We start from the raw sequence: 20,100 nt of genomic DNA, 5'->3' as shown, positions 1-20,100 counted from the left end.
GAGGAGGAATAATGGTCTGGGGCTGTTTTGCATGGTTCGGGCTAGGCCCCTTAGTTCAAGTGAAGGGAAATCTTAACGCTACAGCATACATTGACATTCTAGACAATTCTGTGCTTCCAAATTTGTGGCAACAGTTCGGGGAAGGCTCTTTCCTGTTTCAGCATGACAATGCCCCCTGTGCACAAAGCGATGTCCGTACAGAAATGGTTTGTTGAGATCGGTGTGGCAGAACTTGACTGGCTTGCTCAGAGCCCTGACCTCAACCGGCCGGATGTGATACAGCCTGGATTCGAACCAGGGACTGTAGTGACGCCTCTTGCACTCAGATGCAGTGCCTTAGACCTCTGCACCACTCGGGAGCACTGTTACCAACCCTTAGTAAAGTTTTGGGGAAAATGGTGTTTGACCAGATACAATGCTATTTTACAGTAAACAAATTTACAACAAAGTTTCAGCATGCTTATAGAAGGACACTCAACAAGCACAGCACTTACACAAGTGACTGATGATTGGCTGAGAGAAATTGATGATGAAAAGATTGTAGGGGCTGTTTTGTTAGACTTCAGTGCAGCTTTTGACATTATCGATTATAGTCTGCTGCTGGGAAAACATTTGTGTAATGGCTTTACACCCTCTGCTATATTGTGGATAAAGAGTTACCTGTCTAACAGAACACAGAAGGTGTTTTTTAATGGAAGCCTCTTCAACATAATCCATGTAGAATCAGGAATTCCCCAGGGCAGCTGTCTAGGCCTCTTACCTTTTTCAATCTTTACTAACGACATGCCACTGGCTTTTAGTAAAGCCAGTCTGTCTATGTATGCGGATGACTCAACACTATACACATCAACTACCACAGCGACTGAAATGACTGCAACACTTAATTAACAAAAGAGCTGCAGTTAGTTTCAGAACGGGTGGCAAGGAATAAATTAGTCCTAAATATTTCAAAAACTAAAAGCTTTGTATTTGGTACAAATCATTCACTAAACCTGAACTAAATATTGTAATAAATAATGTTGAGATGACTAAACTGTGTGGAGTAACACTAGATTGTAAACTGTCATGGTCAAAACATATTGATACAACAGTAGCTAAGATGGGGAGAAGTCTGTCCATAATAAAGTGATGCTCTGCCTTCTTAACAGCACCATCAACAAGGAAGGTCCTACAGGCCCTGGTTTTGTCACACCTGGACTACTGTTCAGTAGTGTGGTCAGGTGCCACAAAGAGGGACCTCGGAAAATTACAATTGGCTCAGAACAGGGCAGCACAGCTGGCCCTTGGATGTACACAGAGAGCTAACATTAATAATATGCACGTCAATCTCTCATGGCTCAAAGTGGAGGAGAGATTGACTTCATCACTACTTGTATTTGTGAGAGCTATTGACATGTTGAATGCACCAAGCTGTCTGTCTAAACTACTGGCACACAGCTCGGACACCCAAGCATACCCCATAAGACATGCCACCAGAGGTCTCTTCACAGTGCCCAAGTCCAGAACAGACTATGGGGGGTGCACAGTACTACATAGAGCCATGACTACATGGTACTCTATTCCACATCAGGAATAGAGTCAAGATGCACCAGTAGAATTATATTTAAAAAAACATAAAAATACACCTTATGGAACAACGGGGACTGTGAAACACACAGGCGCACACACATACTAACATACGCACTATACACACACGTTCACGTGTATTTTGTGTTGTAGATATGTGGTAGTGGAGTATGGGCCTGAGGGAACACACCTACTAGTGTGTTGTAGATATGTGGTAGTGGAGTATGGGCCTGAGGGAACACACCTACTAGTGTGTTGTAGATATGTGGTAGTGGAGTATGGGCCTGAGGGAACACACCTACTAGTGTGTTGTAGATATGTGGTAGTGGAGTATGGGCCTGAGGGAACACACCTACTAGTGTGTTGTGAATTCTGTAATGAATGTTTTGTGATTGTATAACTGCCTTAATTCTGCCGGACCCCAGGAAGATTAGCTGAGGATCCATCATAAATACAAAATACATAATTTTGGCCATGTGTATATCTCTCTCTCTCTCTACATTTCTCTCTGCATCTCTTTCAATTAAATTCAAAGGGCTTTATTAGCAAGGGAGACATATGTTTACATTAACAAAGCAAGTGAAATAGATCATAAACGAAAGTGAAATAAACATTACACTTACAAAAGGGGGTTCTCTCTCTTGCTTCATCTCTCTCTCTCTCTACATCTCTCTCTCTCTCTACATCTCTCTCTTCATCTCTCTCTCGCTACATCTCTCTCTCTCTCTCTTCATCTCTCTCTTCGTCTGTCGCTCTTCATCTCTCTCTCTCTCGCTACATCTCTCGCTCTCTCTCTCTTCATCTCTCTCTCTTCATCTCTCTCTCTCTTCATCTCTCTCTCTCTTCATCTCTCTCTCTCTCTCTCTCTCTTCATCTCTCTCTCTCTCTCCATCTCTCTCTCTCTCTTCATCTCTCTCTCTCTTCATCCATCTGTCTCTCTTCATCTCTCTCTCTCTCCATCTCTCTCTCGCTCTTCATCTCTCTCTCTCTCTCTCTCTCTCTTCATCTCTCTCTCTCTTCATCTCTGTCTCTAGTCTCTGGTAGGTGATAAGTCCCTAGCATTCTGGCTGATGGATAAAGAGATGTACACCAACATGAGTTCCCTGATCCCCATGACTCCCGTCATCGACCGAGGCATCCAGCTACATAAGATGATCCGCCTCCTCACACACGCTCTGGGGGGAGAGGGCTACCTCAACTTCATGGGTGAGTTGGGGGGAGAGGGTTACCTGAACTTCATGGGTGTGTTGGGGGGAAAGGGCTACCTCAACTTCATGGGTGAGTTGGGGGGAGAGGGCTACCTCAACTTCATGGGTGAGTTGGGGGGGGGGGGGGGGTAGGTAGAGGGCTACCTCAACTTCATGGGTGAGTTGGGGGGAGAGGGCTACCTGAACTTCATGGGTGAGTTGGGGGGAGAGGGCTACCTGAACTTCATGGGTGAGTTGGGGGTAGAGGGCTACCTGAACTTCATGGGTGAGTTGGGGGGAGAGGGCTACCTGAACTTCATGGGTGAGTTGGGGGTAGAGGGCTACCTCAACTTCATGGGTGAGTTGGGGGGAGAGAGCTACCTCAACTTCCTGGGTGAGTCAGGGGGGAGAGGGCTACCTCAACTTCATGGGTGAGTCGGGGGGAGAGGGCTACCTCAACTTCATGGGTGAGTCGGGGGGAGAGGGCTACCTCAACTTCATGGGTGAGTTGGGGGGAGAGAGCTACCTCAACTTCATGGGTGAGTCAGGGGAAGGGTGTAAAAAATGGCTACCTCTCTAACTTCGTGTCGCCATGGAAAAGAATGCAGATCCAGAGACATCCAACAACTCATGAGAAAAGCGTTCATGTTAGGCCAATCAGAAGAGCGTTCAGTTGGACCAATCAGAAGAGCGTTCAGAAGAGCGCTGTTATACCAATCAGAAGAGAGTTCAGAAGTGTTTAGTTGGACCAATCAGAAGAGTGCGCATTTGGACCAATCACAAGAGCGCGTAGTTGGACCAATCAGAAGCGTGCGCCGTTGGACCAATCAGAAGAGTGCGCAGTTGGACCAATCAGAAGAGTGCGCCGTTGGACCAATCAGAAGAGTGCGCCGTTGGACCAATCAGAAGAATGCGCCGTTGGACCAATCAGAAGAGTGCGCCGTTGGACCAATCAGAAGAGTGCGCCGTTGGAACAATCAGAAGAGTGCGCCGTTGGACCAATCAGAAGAGTGCGCCGTTGGACCAATCAGAAGAGTGCGCCGTTGGACCAATCAGAAGAGTGCGCAGTTGGACCAATCAGAAGAGTGCGCAGTTGGACCAATCAGAAGAGTGCGCAGTTGGACCAATCAGAAGAGTGCGCAGTTGGACCAATCAGAAGAGTGCGCAGTTGGACCAATCAGAAGAGTGCGCAGTTGGACCAATCAGAAGAGTGCGCAGTTGGACCAATCAGAAGAGTGCGCAGTTGGACCAATCAGAAGAGTGTGTAACCATGTAGACTGCTCCCCAGTATGTAACCCTGCAGACTGCTCTCCAGTATGTAACCCTGTAGACTGCTCCTCAGTATGTAACCCTGCAGACTGCTCCCCAGTATGTAACCCTGTAGACTGCTCCTCAGTATGTAACCCTGCAGACTGCTCCTCAGTATGTAACCCTGTAGACTGCTCTCCAGTATGTAACCCTGTAGACTGCTCCCCAGTATGTAACCCTGTAGACTGCTCCCCAGTATGTAACCCTGCAGACTGCTCTCCAGTATGTAACCCTGTAGACTGCTCCTCAGTATGTAACCCTGTAGACTGCTCCCCAGTATGTAACCCTGTAGACTGCTCTCCAGTATGTAACCCTGTAGACTGCTCCCCAGTATGTAACCCTGCAGACTGCTCTCCAGTATGTAACCCTGTAGACTGCTCCTCAGTATGTAACCCTGTAGACTGCTCCTCAGTATGTAACCCTGCAGACTGCTCCTCAGTATGTAACCCTGTAGACTGCTCCTCAGTATGTAACCCTGTAGACTGCTCCCCAGTATGTAACCCTGCAGACTGCTCCCCAGTATGTAACCCTGTAGACTGCTCCCCAGTATGTAACCCTGTAGACTGCTCCTCAGTATGTAACCCTGCAGACTGCTCTCCAGTATGTAACCCTGCAGACTGCTCTCCAGTATGTAACCCTGCAGACTGCTCCCCAGTATGTAACCCTGCAGACTGCTCTCCAGTATGTAACCCTGTAGACTGCTCCTCAGTATGTAACCCTGCAGACTGCTCTCCAGTATGTAACCCTGCAGACTGCTCTCCAGTATGTAACCCTGCAGACTGCTCTCCAGTATGTAACCCTGCAGACATAAACCCCATTGTGTTTATGTCATCAGATAAGATTAAATACTAACCGTAGCTCTCTACTTCCCTCCTCTCCAAAAATATCAGAATAGATATTGTCTCAATGGTGACTCATTGTAGTTTGAAGATAACCTTTCAATAAGGTTTTCATTAGACCAGTTGACATATGGCAACGTTCTCACCCTGCTGGATCTAGTACCGTCTGGCTGCATCCCACATTGCACCCTATTCCCTGGTCAAAAGTAGTGCTCTATAAAGGGAATAGGGTGCCCTCTGGAGATGATACTGTAGCTTGGTGCTCATGTTGAAACGACGATACTGTAGCTTGGTGCTCATGTTGAAACGACGATACTGTAGCTTGGTGCTCATGTTGAAACGACGATACTGTAGCTTGGTGCTCATGTTGAAACGACGATACTGTAGCTTGGTGCTCATGTTGAAACTGCGATACTGTAGCTTGGTGCTCATGTTGAAACGACGATACTGTAGCTTGGTGCTCCTGTTGAAACGACGATACTGTAGCTTGGTGCTCATGTTGAAACGACGATACTGTAGCTTGGTGCTCATGTTGAAACGACGATACTGTAGCTTGGTGCTCATGTTGAAACGACGATACTGTAGCTTGGTGCTCATGTTGAAACTGCGATACTGTAGCTTGGTGCTCATGTTGAAACTACGATACTGTAGCTTGGTGCTCATGTTGAAACTACGATACTGTAGCTTGGTGTTCATGTTGAAACGACGATACTGTAGCTTGGTGCTCATGTTGAAACGACGATACTGTAGCTTGGTGCTCATGTTGAAAAGGCGATACTGTAGCTTGGTGTTCATGTTGAAACTACAATACTGTAGCTTGGTGCTCCTGTTGAAACGACGATACTGTAGCTTGGTGCTCATGTTGAAACGACGATACTGTAGCTTGGTTCTCATGTTGAAACGACGATACTGTAGCTTGGTGCTCCTGTTGAAACGACGATACTGTAGCTTGGTGTTCATGTTGAAACGACGATACTGTAGCTTGGTGTTCATGTTGAAACGACGATACTGTAGCTTGGTATCATGTTGAAACGACAATACTGTAGCTTGGTGCTCATGTTGAAACGACGATACTGTAGCTTGGTGCTCATGTTGAAACGACGATACTGTAGCTTGGTGCTCCTGTTGAAACTACGATACTGTAGCTTGGTGCTCATGTTGAAACGACGATACTGTAGCTTGGTGCTCATGTTGAAACGACGATACTGTAGCTTGGTGCTCATGTTGAAACGACGATACTGTAGCTTGGTGCTCATGTTGAAACTGCGATACTGTAGCTTGGTGCTCATGTTGAAACTACGATACTGTAGCTTGGTGCTCATGTTGAAACTACGATACTGTAGCTTGGTGTTCATGTTGAAACGACGATACTGTAGCTTGGTGCTCATGTTGAAACGACGATACTGTAGCTTGGTGCTCATGTTGAAAAGGCGATACTGTAGCTTGGTGTTCATGTTGAAACTACAATACTGTAGCTTGGTGCTCATGTTGAAACTACGATACTGTAGCTTGGTGTTCATGTTGAAACGACGATACTGTAGCTTGGTGCTCATGTTGAAACGACGATACTGTAGCTTGGTGCTCATGTTGAAAAGGCGATAATGTAGCTTGGTGTTCATGTTGAAACTACAATACTGTAGCTTGGTGCTCCTGTTGAAATGACGATACTGTAGCTTGGTGCTCATGTTGAAACAACGATACTGTAGCTTGGTTCTCATGTTGAAACGACGATACTGTAGCTTGGTGCTCCTGTTGAAACGACGATACTGTAGCTTGGTGTTCATGTTGAAACGACGATACTGTAGCTTGGTGTTCATGTTGAAACGACGATACTGTAGCTTGGTATCATGTTGAAACGACAATACTGTGGCTTGGTGCTCATGTTGAAACGACGATACTGTAGCTTGGTGCTCATGTTGAAACGACGATACTGTAGCTTGGTGCTCCTGTTGAAACTACGATACTGTAGCTTGGTGCTCATGTTGAAACGACGATACTGTAGCTTGGTGCTCATGTTGAAACGACGATACTGTAGCTTGGTGTTCATGTTGAAAAGGCGATACTGTAGCTTGGTGTTCATGTTGAAAAGGCGATACTGTAGCTTGGTGCTCATGTTGAAACGACGATACTGTAGCTTGGTGCTCATGTTGAAACGACGATACTGTAGCTTGGTGCTCATGTTGAAACGACGATACTGTAGCTTGGTGCTCATGTTGAAACTACGATATTGTAGCTTGGTGTTCATGTTGAAACGACGATACTGTAGCTTGGTGCTCCTGTTGAAACGACGATACTGTAGCTTGGTGCTCATGTTGAAACGACGATACTGTAGCTTGGTGCTCATGTTGAAACGACGATACTGTAGCTTGGTGTTCATGTTGAAACGACGATACTGTAGCTTGGTGTTCATGTTGAAACGACGATACTGTAGCTTGGTGCTCCTGTTGAAACTACGATACTGTAGCTTGGTGCTCATGTTGAAACGACGATACTGTAGCTTGGTGCTCATGTTGAAACGACGATACTGTAGCTTGGTGCTCATGTTGAAACGACGATACTGTAGCTTGGTGCTCATGTTGAAACTGCGATACTGTAGCTTGGTGCTCATGTTGAAACTACGATACTGTAGCTTGGTGCTCATGTTGAAACTACGATACTGTAGCTTGGTGTTCATGTTGAAACGACGATACTGTAGCTTGGTGCTCATGTTGAAACGACGATACTGTAGCTTGGTGCTCATGTTGAAAAGGCGATACTGTAGCTTGGTGTTCATGTTGAAACTACGATACTGTAGCTTGGTGCTCATGTTGAAACTACGATACTGTAGCTTGGTGTTCATGTTGAAACGACGATACTGTAGCTTGGTGCTCATGTTGAAACGACGATACTGTAGCTTGGTGCTCATGTTGAAAAGGCGATACTGTAGCTTGGTGTTCATGTTGAAACTACAATACTGTAGCTTGGTGCTCCTGTTGAAATGACGATACTGTAGCTTGGTGCTCATGTTGAAACAACGATACTGTAGCTTGGTTCTCATGTTGAAACGACGATACTGTAGCTTGGTGCTCCTGTTGAAACGACGATACTGTAGCTTGGTGTTCATGTTGAAACGACGATACTGTAGCTTGGTGTTCATGTTGAAACGACGATACTGTAGCTTGGTATCATGTTGAAACGACAATACTGTGGCTTGGTGCTCATGTTGAAACGACGATACTGTAGCTTGGTGCTCATGTTGAAACGACGATACTGTAGCTTGGTGCTCCTGTTGAAACTACGATACTGTAGCTTGGTGCTCATGTTGAAACGACGATACTGTAGCTTGGTGCTCATGTTGAAACGACGATACTGTAGCTTGGTGTTCATGTTGAAAAGGCGATACTGTAGCTTGGTGTTCATGTTGAAAAGGCGATACTGTAGCTTGGTGCTCATGTTGAAACGACGATACTGTAGCTTGGTGCTCATGTTGAAACGACGATACTGTAGCTTGGTGCTCATGTTGAAACGACGATACTGTAGCTTGGTGCTCATGTTGAAACTACGATATTGTAGCTTGGTGTTCATGTTGAAACGACGATACTGTAGCTTGGTGCTCCTGTTGAAACGACGATACTGTAGCTTGGTGCTCATGTTGAAACGACGATACTGTAGCTTGGTGTTCATGTTGAAAAGGCGATACTGTAGCTTGGTGTTCATGTTGAAAAGGCGATACTGTAGCTTGGTGCTCATGTTGAAACGACGATACTGTAGCTTGGTGCTCATGTTGAAACGACGATACTGTAGCTTGGTGCTCATGTTGAAACGACGATACTGTAGCTTGGTGCTCATGTTGAAACTACGATATTGTAGCTTAGTGTTCATGTTGAAACGACGATACTGTAGCTTGGTGCTCCTGTTGAAACGACGATACTGTAGCTTGGTGCTCATGTTGAAACGACGATACTGTAGCTTGGTGCTCATGTTGAAACGACGATACTGTAGCTTGGTGCTCATGTTGAAACGACGATACTGTAGCTTGGTGCTCATGTTGAAACTACGATACTGTAGCTTGGTGTTCATGTTGAAACGACGATACTGTAGCTTGGTGTTCATGTTGAAACTGCGATACTGTAGCTTGGTGCTCATGTTGAAACGACGATACTGTAGCTTGGTGTTCATGTTGAAACTGCGATACTGTAGCTTGGTGCTCATGTTGAAACACAGTATTTCAAAAGCCTTTTTTTTTTTTTTTATGAAGAAAGAGGTCTGGTTCCATTGTCTGACTGTGTCTGGGCTGATCTTTCACCCTTTACCCTGGTGGGAATTGACCTGTATGGATAGGGCCTAATTATTACTTATAGAAGTAATATGGAAAGCATATGAATAGCCATGGTAGAAATGAAAAGGGAACAATTTGATGATTATGGGAACATTATTAGACCAAAAGGTGAGGAAACAATAGTTCACCTGACACAAGACTGAATCCAAACATTACACTGTTGATTTTATGTGCGTTTGACATTTACTGTACTTTTCACCGCATTTGTTGATAACGAAATGTGAAAATACTCTGAATACGTTCAGTAACACGTTGAGAATATTCCTGTAAAATGTGGGGTAGGTGCGACATAAGACAAAAAAAATTAAGGGTTTGAGTGAGAGGCCTAACTGGTGTTTCCAAGTGGCCTCACACCTCTCCAAAGTGGGCACATTTCCTAAGTAATTTCAATGCACTTTTATGACCCAAAGAAGAGTCTTCAACTAAAACTATAAGGTACTTTTTTTTTTTGAGGTCTCCTAGCTGTGCCCGTTGAGCAGCTACCGCAAGCACACGTGTTGTTTGGAACACAAACCTGCATCCTCATCATTACACAATTACTGTTGTTGTTTTGTTTACACAATTACTGTTGTTGTTTTGTTTACACTATTACTGTTGTTGTTTTGTTTACACTATTACTGTTGTTGTTTTGTTTACACTATTACTTTTGTTGTTTTGTTTACACAATTACCGTTGTTGTTTTGTTTACACTATTACTGTTGTTGTTTTGTTTACACTATTACTGTTGTTGTTTTGTTTACACTATTACTGTTGTTGTTTTGTTTACACTATTACTTTTGTTGTTTTGTTTACACAATTACCGTTGTTGTTTTGTTTACACAATTACTGTTGTTGTTTTGTTTACACAATTACTGTTGTTGTTTACGCTGTCCTTACAACAGTCCATGTATAAATCACAATCTGGTACATTTTAAAGCTTGTTCTATTGCCAACATGACTAGCTAAGTTATAAAATATGATCTTACTGTGTCAGGCTTTCACAGGGCAATTCAGAGAAACGGATCCTAATTTTGGTGCACATTGAAAGGAGGTCATGTGTATATGCTGTGGCTCATTCTGTTCCACAATACAACAAACACAGGGTCATTCTGTTCCACAATACAACAAACACAGGATCATTCTGTTCCACAATACCACAAACAGGCTCATTCTGTTCCACAATACCACAAACACAGGGTCATTCTGTTCCACAATACCACAAACACAGGCTCATTCTGTTCCACAATACAACAAACAGGCTCATTCTGTTCCACAATACAACAAACACAGGGTCATTCTGTTCCACAATACAACAAACACAGGCTCATTCTGTTCCACAATACCACAAACACAGGGTCATTCTGTTCCACAATACAACAAACACAGGCTCATTCTGTTCCACAATACAACAAACAGGGTCATTCTGTTCCACAATACAACAAACACAGGCTCATTCTGTTCCACAATACAACAAACAGGGTCATTCTGTTCCACAATACAACAAACACAGGGTCATTCTGTTCCACAATACAACAAACAGGCTCATTCTGTTCCACAATACAACAAACACAGGGTCATTCTGTTCCACAATACAACAAACAGGCTCATTCTGTTCCACAATACCACAAACACAGGCTCATTCTGTTCCACAATACCACAAACACAGGGTCATTCTGTTCCACAATACAACAAACACCGGGTCATTCTGTTCCACAATACAACAAACAGGCTCATTCTGTTCCACAATACAACAAACACCGGGTCATTCTGTTCCACAATACAACAAACAGGCTCATTCTGTTCCACAATACAACAAACACAGGGTCATTCTGTTCCACAATACCACAAACACAGGGTCATTCTGTTCCACAATACAACAAACAGGCTCATTCTGTTCCACAATACCACAAACACAGGGTCATTCTGTTCCACAATACAACAAACACCGGGTCATTCTGTTCCACAATACAACAAACAGGATCATTCTGTTCCACAATACAACAAACACAGGGTCATTCTGTTCCACAATACAACAAACACAGGCTCATTCTGTTCCACAATACAACAAACACAGGCTCATTCTGTTCCACAATACAACAAACACAGGCTCATTCTGTTCCACAATACAACAAACAGGCTCATTCTGTTCCACAATACAACAAACACAGGCTCATTCTGTTCCACAATACAACAAACACAGGCTCATTCTGTTCCACAATACCACAAACACAGGGTCATTCTGTTCCACAATACCACAAACACAGGCTCATTCTGTTCCACAATACAACAAACAGGCTCATTCTGTTCCACAATACAACAAACAGGCTCATTCTGTTCCACAATACCACAAACACAGGCTCATTCTGTTCCACAATACAACAAACAGGCTCATTCTGTTCCACAATACCACAAACACAGGCTCATTCTGTTCCACAATACAACAAACAGGCTCATTCTGTTCCACAATACCACAAACAGGCTCATTCTGTTCCACAATACAACAAACACAGGGTCATTCTGTTCCACAATACAACAAACACAGGATCATTCTGTTCCACAATACAACAAACAGGCTCATTCTGTTCCACAATACAACAAACACAGTCTCATTCTGTTCCACAATACAACAAACAGGCTCATTCTGTTCCACAATACAACAAACACAGGCTCATTCTCTTCCACAATACAACAAACACAGGGTCATTCTGTTCCACAATACAACAAACACAGGCTCATTCTGTTCCACAATACAACAAACAGGCTCATTCTGTTCCACAATACAACAAACACAGGCTCATTCTGTTCCACAATACAACAAACACAGGCTCATTCTGTTCCACAATACAACAAACACAGGCTCATTCTGTTCCACAATACAACAAACACAGGCTCATTCTGTTCCACAATACAACAAACACAGGCTCATTCTCTTCCACAATACAACAAACAGGGTCATTCTGTTCCACAATACAACAAACACAGGCTCATTCTGTTCCACAATACAACAAACACAGGCTCATTCTGTTCCACAATACCACAAACACAGGGTCATTCTGTTCCACAATACAACAAACACAGGCTCATTCTGTTCCACAATACAACAAACACAGGCTCATTCTGTTCCACAATACAACAAACACAGTCTCATTCTGTTCCACAATACAACAAACAGGCTCATTCTGTTCCACAATACAACAAACACAGGCTCATTCTGTTCCACAATACAACAAACAGGCTCATTCTGTTCCACAATACAACAAACACAGTCTCATTCTGTTCCACAATACAACAAACAGGCTCATTCTGTTCCACAATACAACAAACACAGTCTCATTCTGTTCCACAATACAACAAACAGGCTCATTCTGTTCCACAATACAACAAACACAGGCTCATTCTGTTCCACAATACAACAAACAGGCTCATTCTGTTCCACAATACCACAAACACAGGGTCATTCTGTTCCACAATACAACAAACACAGACTCATTCTGTTCCACAATACAACAAACACAGACTCATTCTGTTCCACAATACAACAAACAGGCTCATTCTGTTTAGAACAACCCAGGGTATGACGCCATGTCATCTGGTAACTGTACATCAAACATAGTGACCATAAATGTTGACACTGTGTATAACATCAAGTCCTCTTCATTTGCAACATTTCTCTTCTTCTGGTCGCGTGCGCTGCTCCAGGTCAGAACGGCTGTCAGTCTAAACCCGACACAGAGCTGTGAAGCAGAGAGCCTGAGGTCTGACGTCATGTATAGCATGTTACCGTACAGCCACTGTGTACCAAGTTAGGCGTTCATCAGTGTCCCAAATCTGCTATTTTCAACCCGTATACGGGCACGAGTGTAAAAGGCTACAGGGTCAGGGATTCAAACGACGACAAAAGTGGTCACTCTGCCGTGTTGTTGGTAAACAGCTGAGGAATGGGCCTGGAGAAATGGAACCACTCTCAGATTCATAGACAAAGCTAGGGATGCAGGGACTGAGCCTACGTGATATCAACATGAAGCAGTAGCGCCACCTGGTGATGGGAGATGTCATTGTCCTAGCTGGGTTGTTTTGGTGACCAGTGACCACTCTGGCTCTTGCTTTGTCTTCAACTGTGGTCCAATCCTTTACCTTGATTCTCCCTGAAGGATGCACAAATATTCACGCATAAGCCCATAAACCTTCCCCCTCCCCTCCACCTCTCCTCTCCACCTCCTCAACTCTTCTCTCCACCTCTTCTCCCCTCCTTACCTCTCCTTCCTACCTCCTCTCCCCTCCTCAACTCTCCTCTCCACCTCCTCTCCCCTCCTCAACTCTCCTCTCCACCTCCTCTCCCCTCCTCAACTCTCCTCTCCACCTCTTCTCCCCTCAACTCTCCTTTCTACCTCCTCTCCCCTCCTCAACTCTCCTCTCCACCTCCTCTCCCCTCCTCAACTCTCCTCTCCACCTCTTCTCCCCTCCTTACCTCTCCTTTCTACCTCCTCTCCCCTCCTCAACTCTCCTCTCCACCTCCTCTCCCCTCCTCAACTCTCCTTTCTACCTCTTCTCCCCTCCTTACCTCTCCTTCCTACCTCCTCTCCCCTCCTCAACTCTCCTCTCCACCTCCTCTCCCCTCCTCAACTCTCCTTTCTACCTCCTCTCCCCTCCTCAACTCTCCTCTCCACCTCTTCTCCCCTCAACTCTCCTTTCTACCTCCTCTCCCCTCCTCAACTCTCCTCTCCACCTCTTCTCCCCTCCTTACCTCTCCTTTCTACCTCCTCTCCTTTCCTTACCTCTCCTTTCTACCTCCTCTCCCCTCCTCAACTCTCCTCTTTCCCTCCTTTCCTTACCTCTCCTTTCTACCTCCTCTCCTCACCACCTCCTCTCTCCTCACCTCTCCTCTCTACCTCCTTACCTCTCTCCTCCTCTCCTCTCCTCTCTACCTCCTCTCCACTTCCTCTCCCCTTCTCTCCTTACACACAATGTACATGCCTGTTCATTTTATGAGTCAGTAGTTGTAACTTCCTATCAAGTAGTGAGTTAGTTGAATAGATTAAAGTCATAGCTCAGAGAGGCAGGCAGAAGAGGAGCTGGGAGAACAGAGCAGAACAGTGTGTAGGAGGGGAGAGAGAGATACTGACTTTTTGTCTAGCTTGCCGACTAAATAATCAACCTGTTATCGCTGTAGAATGGCAACTAATGGATGAAAGCCTCTCTCCTCCTGATTCTTAGTTTACGGTTTGTTGTTTTCAGAAGCAAAGAACACGAACAAAATAAGTAAAACTGATAAAGGTTCATTTGAAACTAAATCCCTGCAGTGGAAAGTAAAACGCCTCCACTATTTACTCATTTTCTGGGATGACAAACTAAGTTGAACCAAGCTACAGTATTAAGGCAACAGTAAACCTGGAGGGGGGGCTCGGTTGAGGGCGTTAAGGAAACAGTATTAAGGCAACAGTAAACCTGGAGGGGGGCTAGGTTGAGGGCGTTAAGGAAACAGTAAACCTGGAGGGGGGGCTAGGTTGAGGGCGTTAAGGCAACAGTATTAAGGCAACAGTAAACCTAGAGGGGGGGGGACTAGGTTGAGGGCGTTAAGGCAACAGTAAACCTGGAGGGGGGGGCTAGGTTGAGGGCACTAAGGCAACAGTAAACCTGGAGGGGGGGGGGACTAGGTTGAGGACGTTAAGGCAACAGTAAACCTGGAGAGGGGGGGGGGGGGGGGGGCTAGGTTGAGGGCACTAAGGCAACAGTATTAGGGAAATACTAAACCTGGGCAGTCCAGTAAATAGAAGATGACATGCCGTGTCAATGGATGAATGGGCCAGAGTCATGAAGTCAGTGCTGAGCAAGAACAAATCAATTTGAGCTGCTACCTAGCCGTGAGAAGCTCATCTATTTACACATGGGCAACAGCAAACAGCAACGTGCTGCGGCGAGAGAGCGTCGGAGACAGAGTTGGGAGGCTAGAGAGAGAGAGTTGGGAGGCTAGAGAGAGAGAGTTGGGAGGCTAGAGAGAGAGAGTTGGGAGGCTAGAGAGAGAGAGAGAGAGAGAGAGAGTTGGGAGGGAGGGAAGAGAGAGAGTTGGGAGGCTAGAGAGAGAGTTGGGAGGGAGAGAGAGAGAGTTGGGAGGCTAGAGAGAGAGTTGGGAGGCTAGAGAGAGAGAGAGAGAGAGAGAGAGAGAGAGAGAGAGAGAGAGAGAGAGAGAGTTGGGAGGGAAGAGAGAGAGTTGGGAGGGAAGAGAGAGAGTTGGGAGGGAAGAGAGAGAGTTGGGAGGGAAGAGAGAGAGTTGGGAGGCTAGAGAGAGAGTTGAGAGCGAGAGAGTCGGAGAGAGGAAGAGAGAGTTGGGAGGCTAGAGAGAGAGTTCGGAGCGAGAGTGAGAGAGAGAGAGTCAGAGCGAGGGAGAGAGAGTTGGGAGGCTAGAGAGAGAGTTGGGAGGCTAGAGAGAGAGAGTTGGGGGGAAGAGAGAGAGTTGGGGGAGGGCGAGAGAGAGAGTTGGGGGAGGGAGAGAGAGATAGAAAGAGTCGGGAGGGGGAGAGAGAGAGTTGGGGGAGGGAGAGAGAGAGAGGAAGAGTCGGGAGGGGGAGAGAGGATGAGGAGGAGAGCATCAGTGTTGAGTGAAAAGTAAAGTGATAAGATAGTGTAAAGGTTGTAGGAGTGTCATTGACATGAAGGCAGGTAGCTGCGAGGGTGGCGTGCGTTGCCGTGGTGAACAGCATGGTGCTAATGAAACGCCTCAGTGGGTTTATCATTACATCGTCAGGCGGACAGACAGAGGCTTACAGCATCCCAAGTGGCACCCTATTCCATAGATAGTGCACTACCTTTGGCCAGACCCCGTAAGGCTATGGTCAACAGTAGTGCCCTATATAGGGAATAGGGTGCCATTTGGGATGCATTCAAAAATGGAAGCTCTCGTCACTCCCTCCCTGACTTTCAGACCTGGCAGCAGATAACCTTGCAGCAGGTAACCTGGCAGCAGATAACCTTGCAGCAGGTAACCTGGCAGCAGGTAACCTGGCAGCAGGTAACCTGGCAGCAAATAACCTGGCAGCAGATAACTTTGCAGCAGGTAACCTGGCAGCAGATAACCTTGCAGCAGGTAACCTGGCAGCAGGTAACCTGGCAGCAGATAACCTGCATGGCAGCAGATAACCTGCATGGCAGCAGATAACCTTGCAGCAGGTAACCTGGCAGCAGATAACCTGGCAGCAGGTAACCTGGCAGCAGGTAACCTGGCAGCAGGTAACCTGGCAGGCTTCACCGTTGCTTAAGGGTTGAATGTTAAAGTTTACTCATCCTACCAAGTATTCTGTCTCCATATTGAGAGAGATGCTTGTTCTGTACCCTTGGTGATGTAGAGACCATTCGGTGTTTTAACAAGTGGAAAAGAAGCCGTCACCTCTTCTCCCATAGGGCTCTGGTTAAAAGTAGTGCGCTATGTAGGGAATTTGGGACACAAACGTTCGAGTCTTACCTTTTTGCAGTGGTACAAATTCAGCCAATTCTGCGCCAGACCAACAGCTTCACCCCAGAATCATCACTGTTTCTACTCCTCGCTTCCTGTTCTCCTGTTTCTACTCCTCGCTTCCTGTTCTCCTATTTCTACTCCTCGCTTCCTGTTCTCCTGTTTCTACTCCTCGCTTCCTGTTCTCCTGTTTCTACTCCTCGCTTCCTGTTCTCCTGTTTCTACTCCTCGCTTCCTGTTCTCCTGTTTCTACTCCTCGCTTCCTGTTCTCCTGTTTCTACTCCTCGCTTCCTGTTCTCCTGTTTCTGCTCCTCGCTTCCTGTTCTCCTGTTTCTACTCCTCGCTTCCTGTTCTCCTGTTTCTACTCCTCGCTTCCTGTTCTCCTGTTTCTACTCCTCGCTTCCTGTTCTCCTGTTTCTACTCCTCGCTTCCTGTTCTCCTGTTTCTACTCCTCGCTTCCTGTTCTCCTGTTTCTACTCCTCGCTTCCTGTTCTCCTGTTTCTGCTCCTCGCTTCCTGTTCTCCTGTTTCTACTCCTCGCTTCCTGTTCTCCTGTTTCTACTCCTCGCTTCCTGTTCTCCTGTTTCTACTCCTCGCTTCCTGTTCTCCTGTTTCTACTCCTCGCTTCCTGTTCTCCTATTTCTACTCCTCGCTTCCTGTTCTCCTGTTTCTACTCCTCGCTTCCTGTTCTCCTGTTTCAATGCTTCGCTTCCTGTTCTCCTATTTCTACTCCTCGCTTCCTGTTCTCCTATTTCTACTCCTCGCTTCCTGTTCTCCTGTTTCTACTCCTCGCTTCCTGTTCTCCTGTTTCTACTCCTCACTTCCTGTTCTCCTGTTTCTACTCCTCGCTTCCTGTTCTCCTGTTTCTACTCCTCACTTCCTGTTCTCCTGTTTCTACTCCTCGCTTCCTGTTCTCCTGTTTCTACTCCTCGCTTCCTGTTCTCCTATTTCTACTCCTCGCTTCCTGTTCTCCTGTTTCTACTCCTCGCTTCCTGTTCTCCTGTTTCTACTCCTGGCTTCCTGTTCTCCTGTTTCTACTCCTCGCTTCCTGTTTTCCTGTTTCTACTCCTCGCTTCCTGTTCTCCTGTTTCTACTCCTCGCTTCCTGTTCTCCTGTTTCTACTCCTCGCTTCCTGTTCTCCTGTTTCTACTCCTCGCTTCCTGTTCTCCTGTTTCTACTCCTCGCTTCCTGTTCTCCTGTTTCTACTCCTCGCTTTCTGTTCTCCTGTTTCTACTCCTCGCTTCCTGTTCTCCTGTTTCTACTCCTCGCTTCCTGTTCTCCTGTTTCTACTCCTCGCTTCCTGTTCTCCTGTTTCTACTCCTCGCTTTCTGTTCTCCTGTTTCTACTCCTCGCTTCCTGTTCTCCTGTTTCTACTCCTCGCTTCCTGTTCTCCTGTTTCTACTCCTCGCTTCCTGTTCTCCTGTTTCTACTCCTCGCTTCCTGTTCTCCTATTTCTACTCCTCGCTTCCTGTTCTCCTGTTTCTACTCCTCGCTTCCTGTTCTCCTGTTTCTACTCCTGGCTTCCTGTTCTCCTGTTTCTACTCCTCGCTTCCTGTTCTCCTGTTTCTACTCCTCGCTTCCTGTTCTCCTGTTTCTACTCCTCGCTTCCTGTTCTCCTGTTTCTACTCCTCGCTTCCTGTTCTCCTGTTTCTACTCCTCGCTTTCTGTTCTCCTGTTTCTACTCCTCGCTTCCTGTTCTCCTGTTTCTACTCCTGGCTTCCTGTTCTCCTGTTTCTACTCCTCGCTTCCTGTTCTCCTGTTTCTACTCCTCGCTTCCTGTTCTCCTGTTTCTACTCCTCGCTTCCTGTTCTCCTGTTTCTACTCCTCGCTTCCTGTTCTCCTATTTCTACTCCTCGCTTCCTGTTCTCCTGTTTCTACTCCTCGCTTCCTGTTCTCCTGTTTCTACTCCTCGCTTCCTGTTCTCCTGTTTCTATGCTTCACTGATCTGTGGTCAGATTGAGGGTCAAGTACACAATGTTACAACACAATCTGTCTACAGTACACAATGTTACAACACAATCTGTCTACAGTACACAATGTTACAACAAAATCTGTCTACAGTACACAATATTACAACAAAATCCGTCTACAGTAAACAATGTTACAACAAAATCCGTCTACAGTACACAATGTTACAACACAATCTGTCTACAGTACACAATATTACAACAAAATCCGTCTACAGTAAACAATGTTACAACAAAATCCGTCTACAGTAAACAATGTTACAACAAAATCCGTCTACAGTACACAATGTTACAACAAAATCCGTCTACAGTACACAATGTTACAACACAATTCGTCTACAGTACACAATGTTACAACAAAATCCGTCTACAGTACACAATGTTACAACAAAATCCGTCTACAGTACACAATTCATCATTAGAACAACATCTGTGGTGTTTGTTTTGTAAAGTCTCCATGACCCAGAGGTTCCTCCGTTGATCTGTGTATCAGAATCCCTCCCATTGATTCACAGACAGACTTCAGCTCAGCCAGATAATTACTGTGGACCTCCTCTCCTCTGCTGAAGGAGCAGGAGGGGAAGCCCGAGAGGAGCGGTAAAGATGCCAGCCTAGCTGTCTGACATCATCTTGCGTAAACCCATTGCCGGTGCCTTTTCCATCCTCACTGAGGGAGGCTGAATAGAAGGGCTGGCGAAGAGTCACCCTTCTCCTCCTCCTTTCCTCTCCCCCTACCTCTATCCATCCTCACTGTGGGAGGCTGAATGGAAGAGCTGGAAAAGTAGAGAATCTCTGGAAGACGGGCAACAATGTCATGTTGAGACGGCGCAAAACACCAGAAAAATACACTGATCTTCTTCTTTCATATTTTCAATTTTGTAATTCTCAGTCTGGAAGCTATCCAGGGTAACAAACGGTTGCCAATAGAAACAGGTGAAAATTGTATTCTGGGAGGAGGGAGGGGTGCAAATAGTAAAAGCATTTTTTTTTTTTTTATCTTTGCAAGAGCTGTGGCTTAAAAAACAAACAGTCTTAGTTAATTCATGATTCCTCTTGAGATCAGAGACGGTTTCTGTGAAAACAAACAGCTTCCCCCAACACACACACACACACACCACACACACACACACACACACACACACACACACACACACACACACACACACACACACACACACACACACACACACACAGTACCAGGTAGTTGATGAGAAATAGCTTCATTTTGTGGCTGAAACAACCCTGTCCTGGTTTCATCAGGGGTTATGTAAAGTACAATCAGCCTATGCACTGCTATACAGTTCATTACGGAGTTACTTACTATTCACAACAGTCCGGGAGTCTGTTCGTGGTTTGTTTCACTTGCGTGCTTGTCCTACAAAATACGACATATTGTTCTCATCTACAGTATACTGGTTTCAAGAGGCATCGTTCGTTCATCGGTTTGGGATGCTTTATATCTGACTTCTAAATCGTTCCTTTGTCCCTGG

The 20,100-nt window shown here is 45.7% G+C and overlaps 1 protein-coding gene across 1 annotated transcript in view; it reads left to right on the top strand.

The window, feature by feature from the left end:
• LOC120038132 (1,4-alpha-glucan-branching enzyme-like) overlaps nt 1-2,906 on the top strand; it is a 56,788-nt gene extending 53,882 nt beyond the window's left edge. The window contains exon 5 of the mRNA XM_038984027.1: nt 2,601-2,906. Within this exon, the coding sequence (XP_038839955.1) occupies nt 2,601-2,906 (306 nt within the window). The remainder of the gene's footprint in view (nt 1-2,600) is intronic.
• Nucleotides 2,907-20,100: the final 17,194 nt, after the last annotated feature.

Source organism: Salvelinus namaycush, unplaced genomic scaffold, assembly GCF_016432855.1.
Source record: "Salvelinus namaycush isolate Seneca unplaced genomic scaffold, SaNama_1.0 Scaffold209, whole genome shotgun sequence".
NCBI lineage: Eukaryota > Metazoa > Chordata > Actinopteri > Salmoniformes > Salmonidae > Salvelinus > Salvelinus namaycush.
Note: the sequence above shows the minus strand (reverse complement) of the source record. Positions and strands in the feature narration are given on the sequence as shown.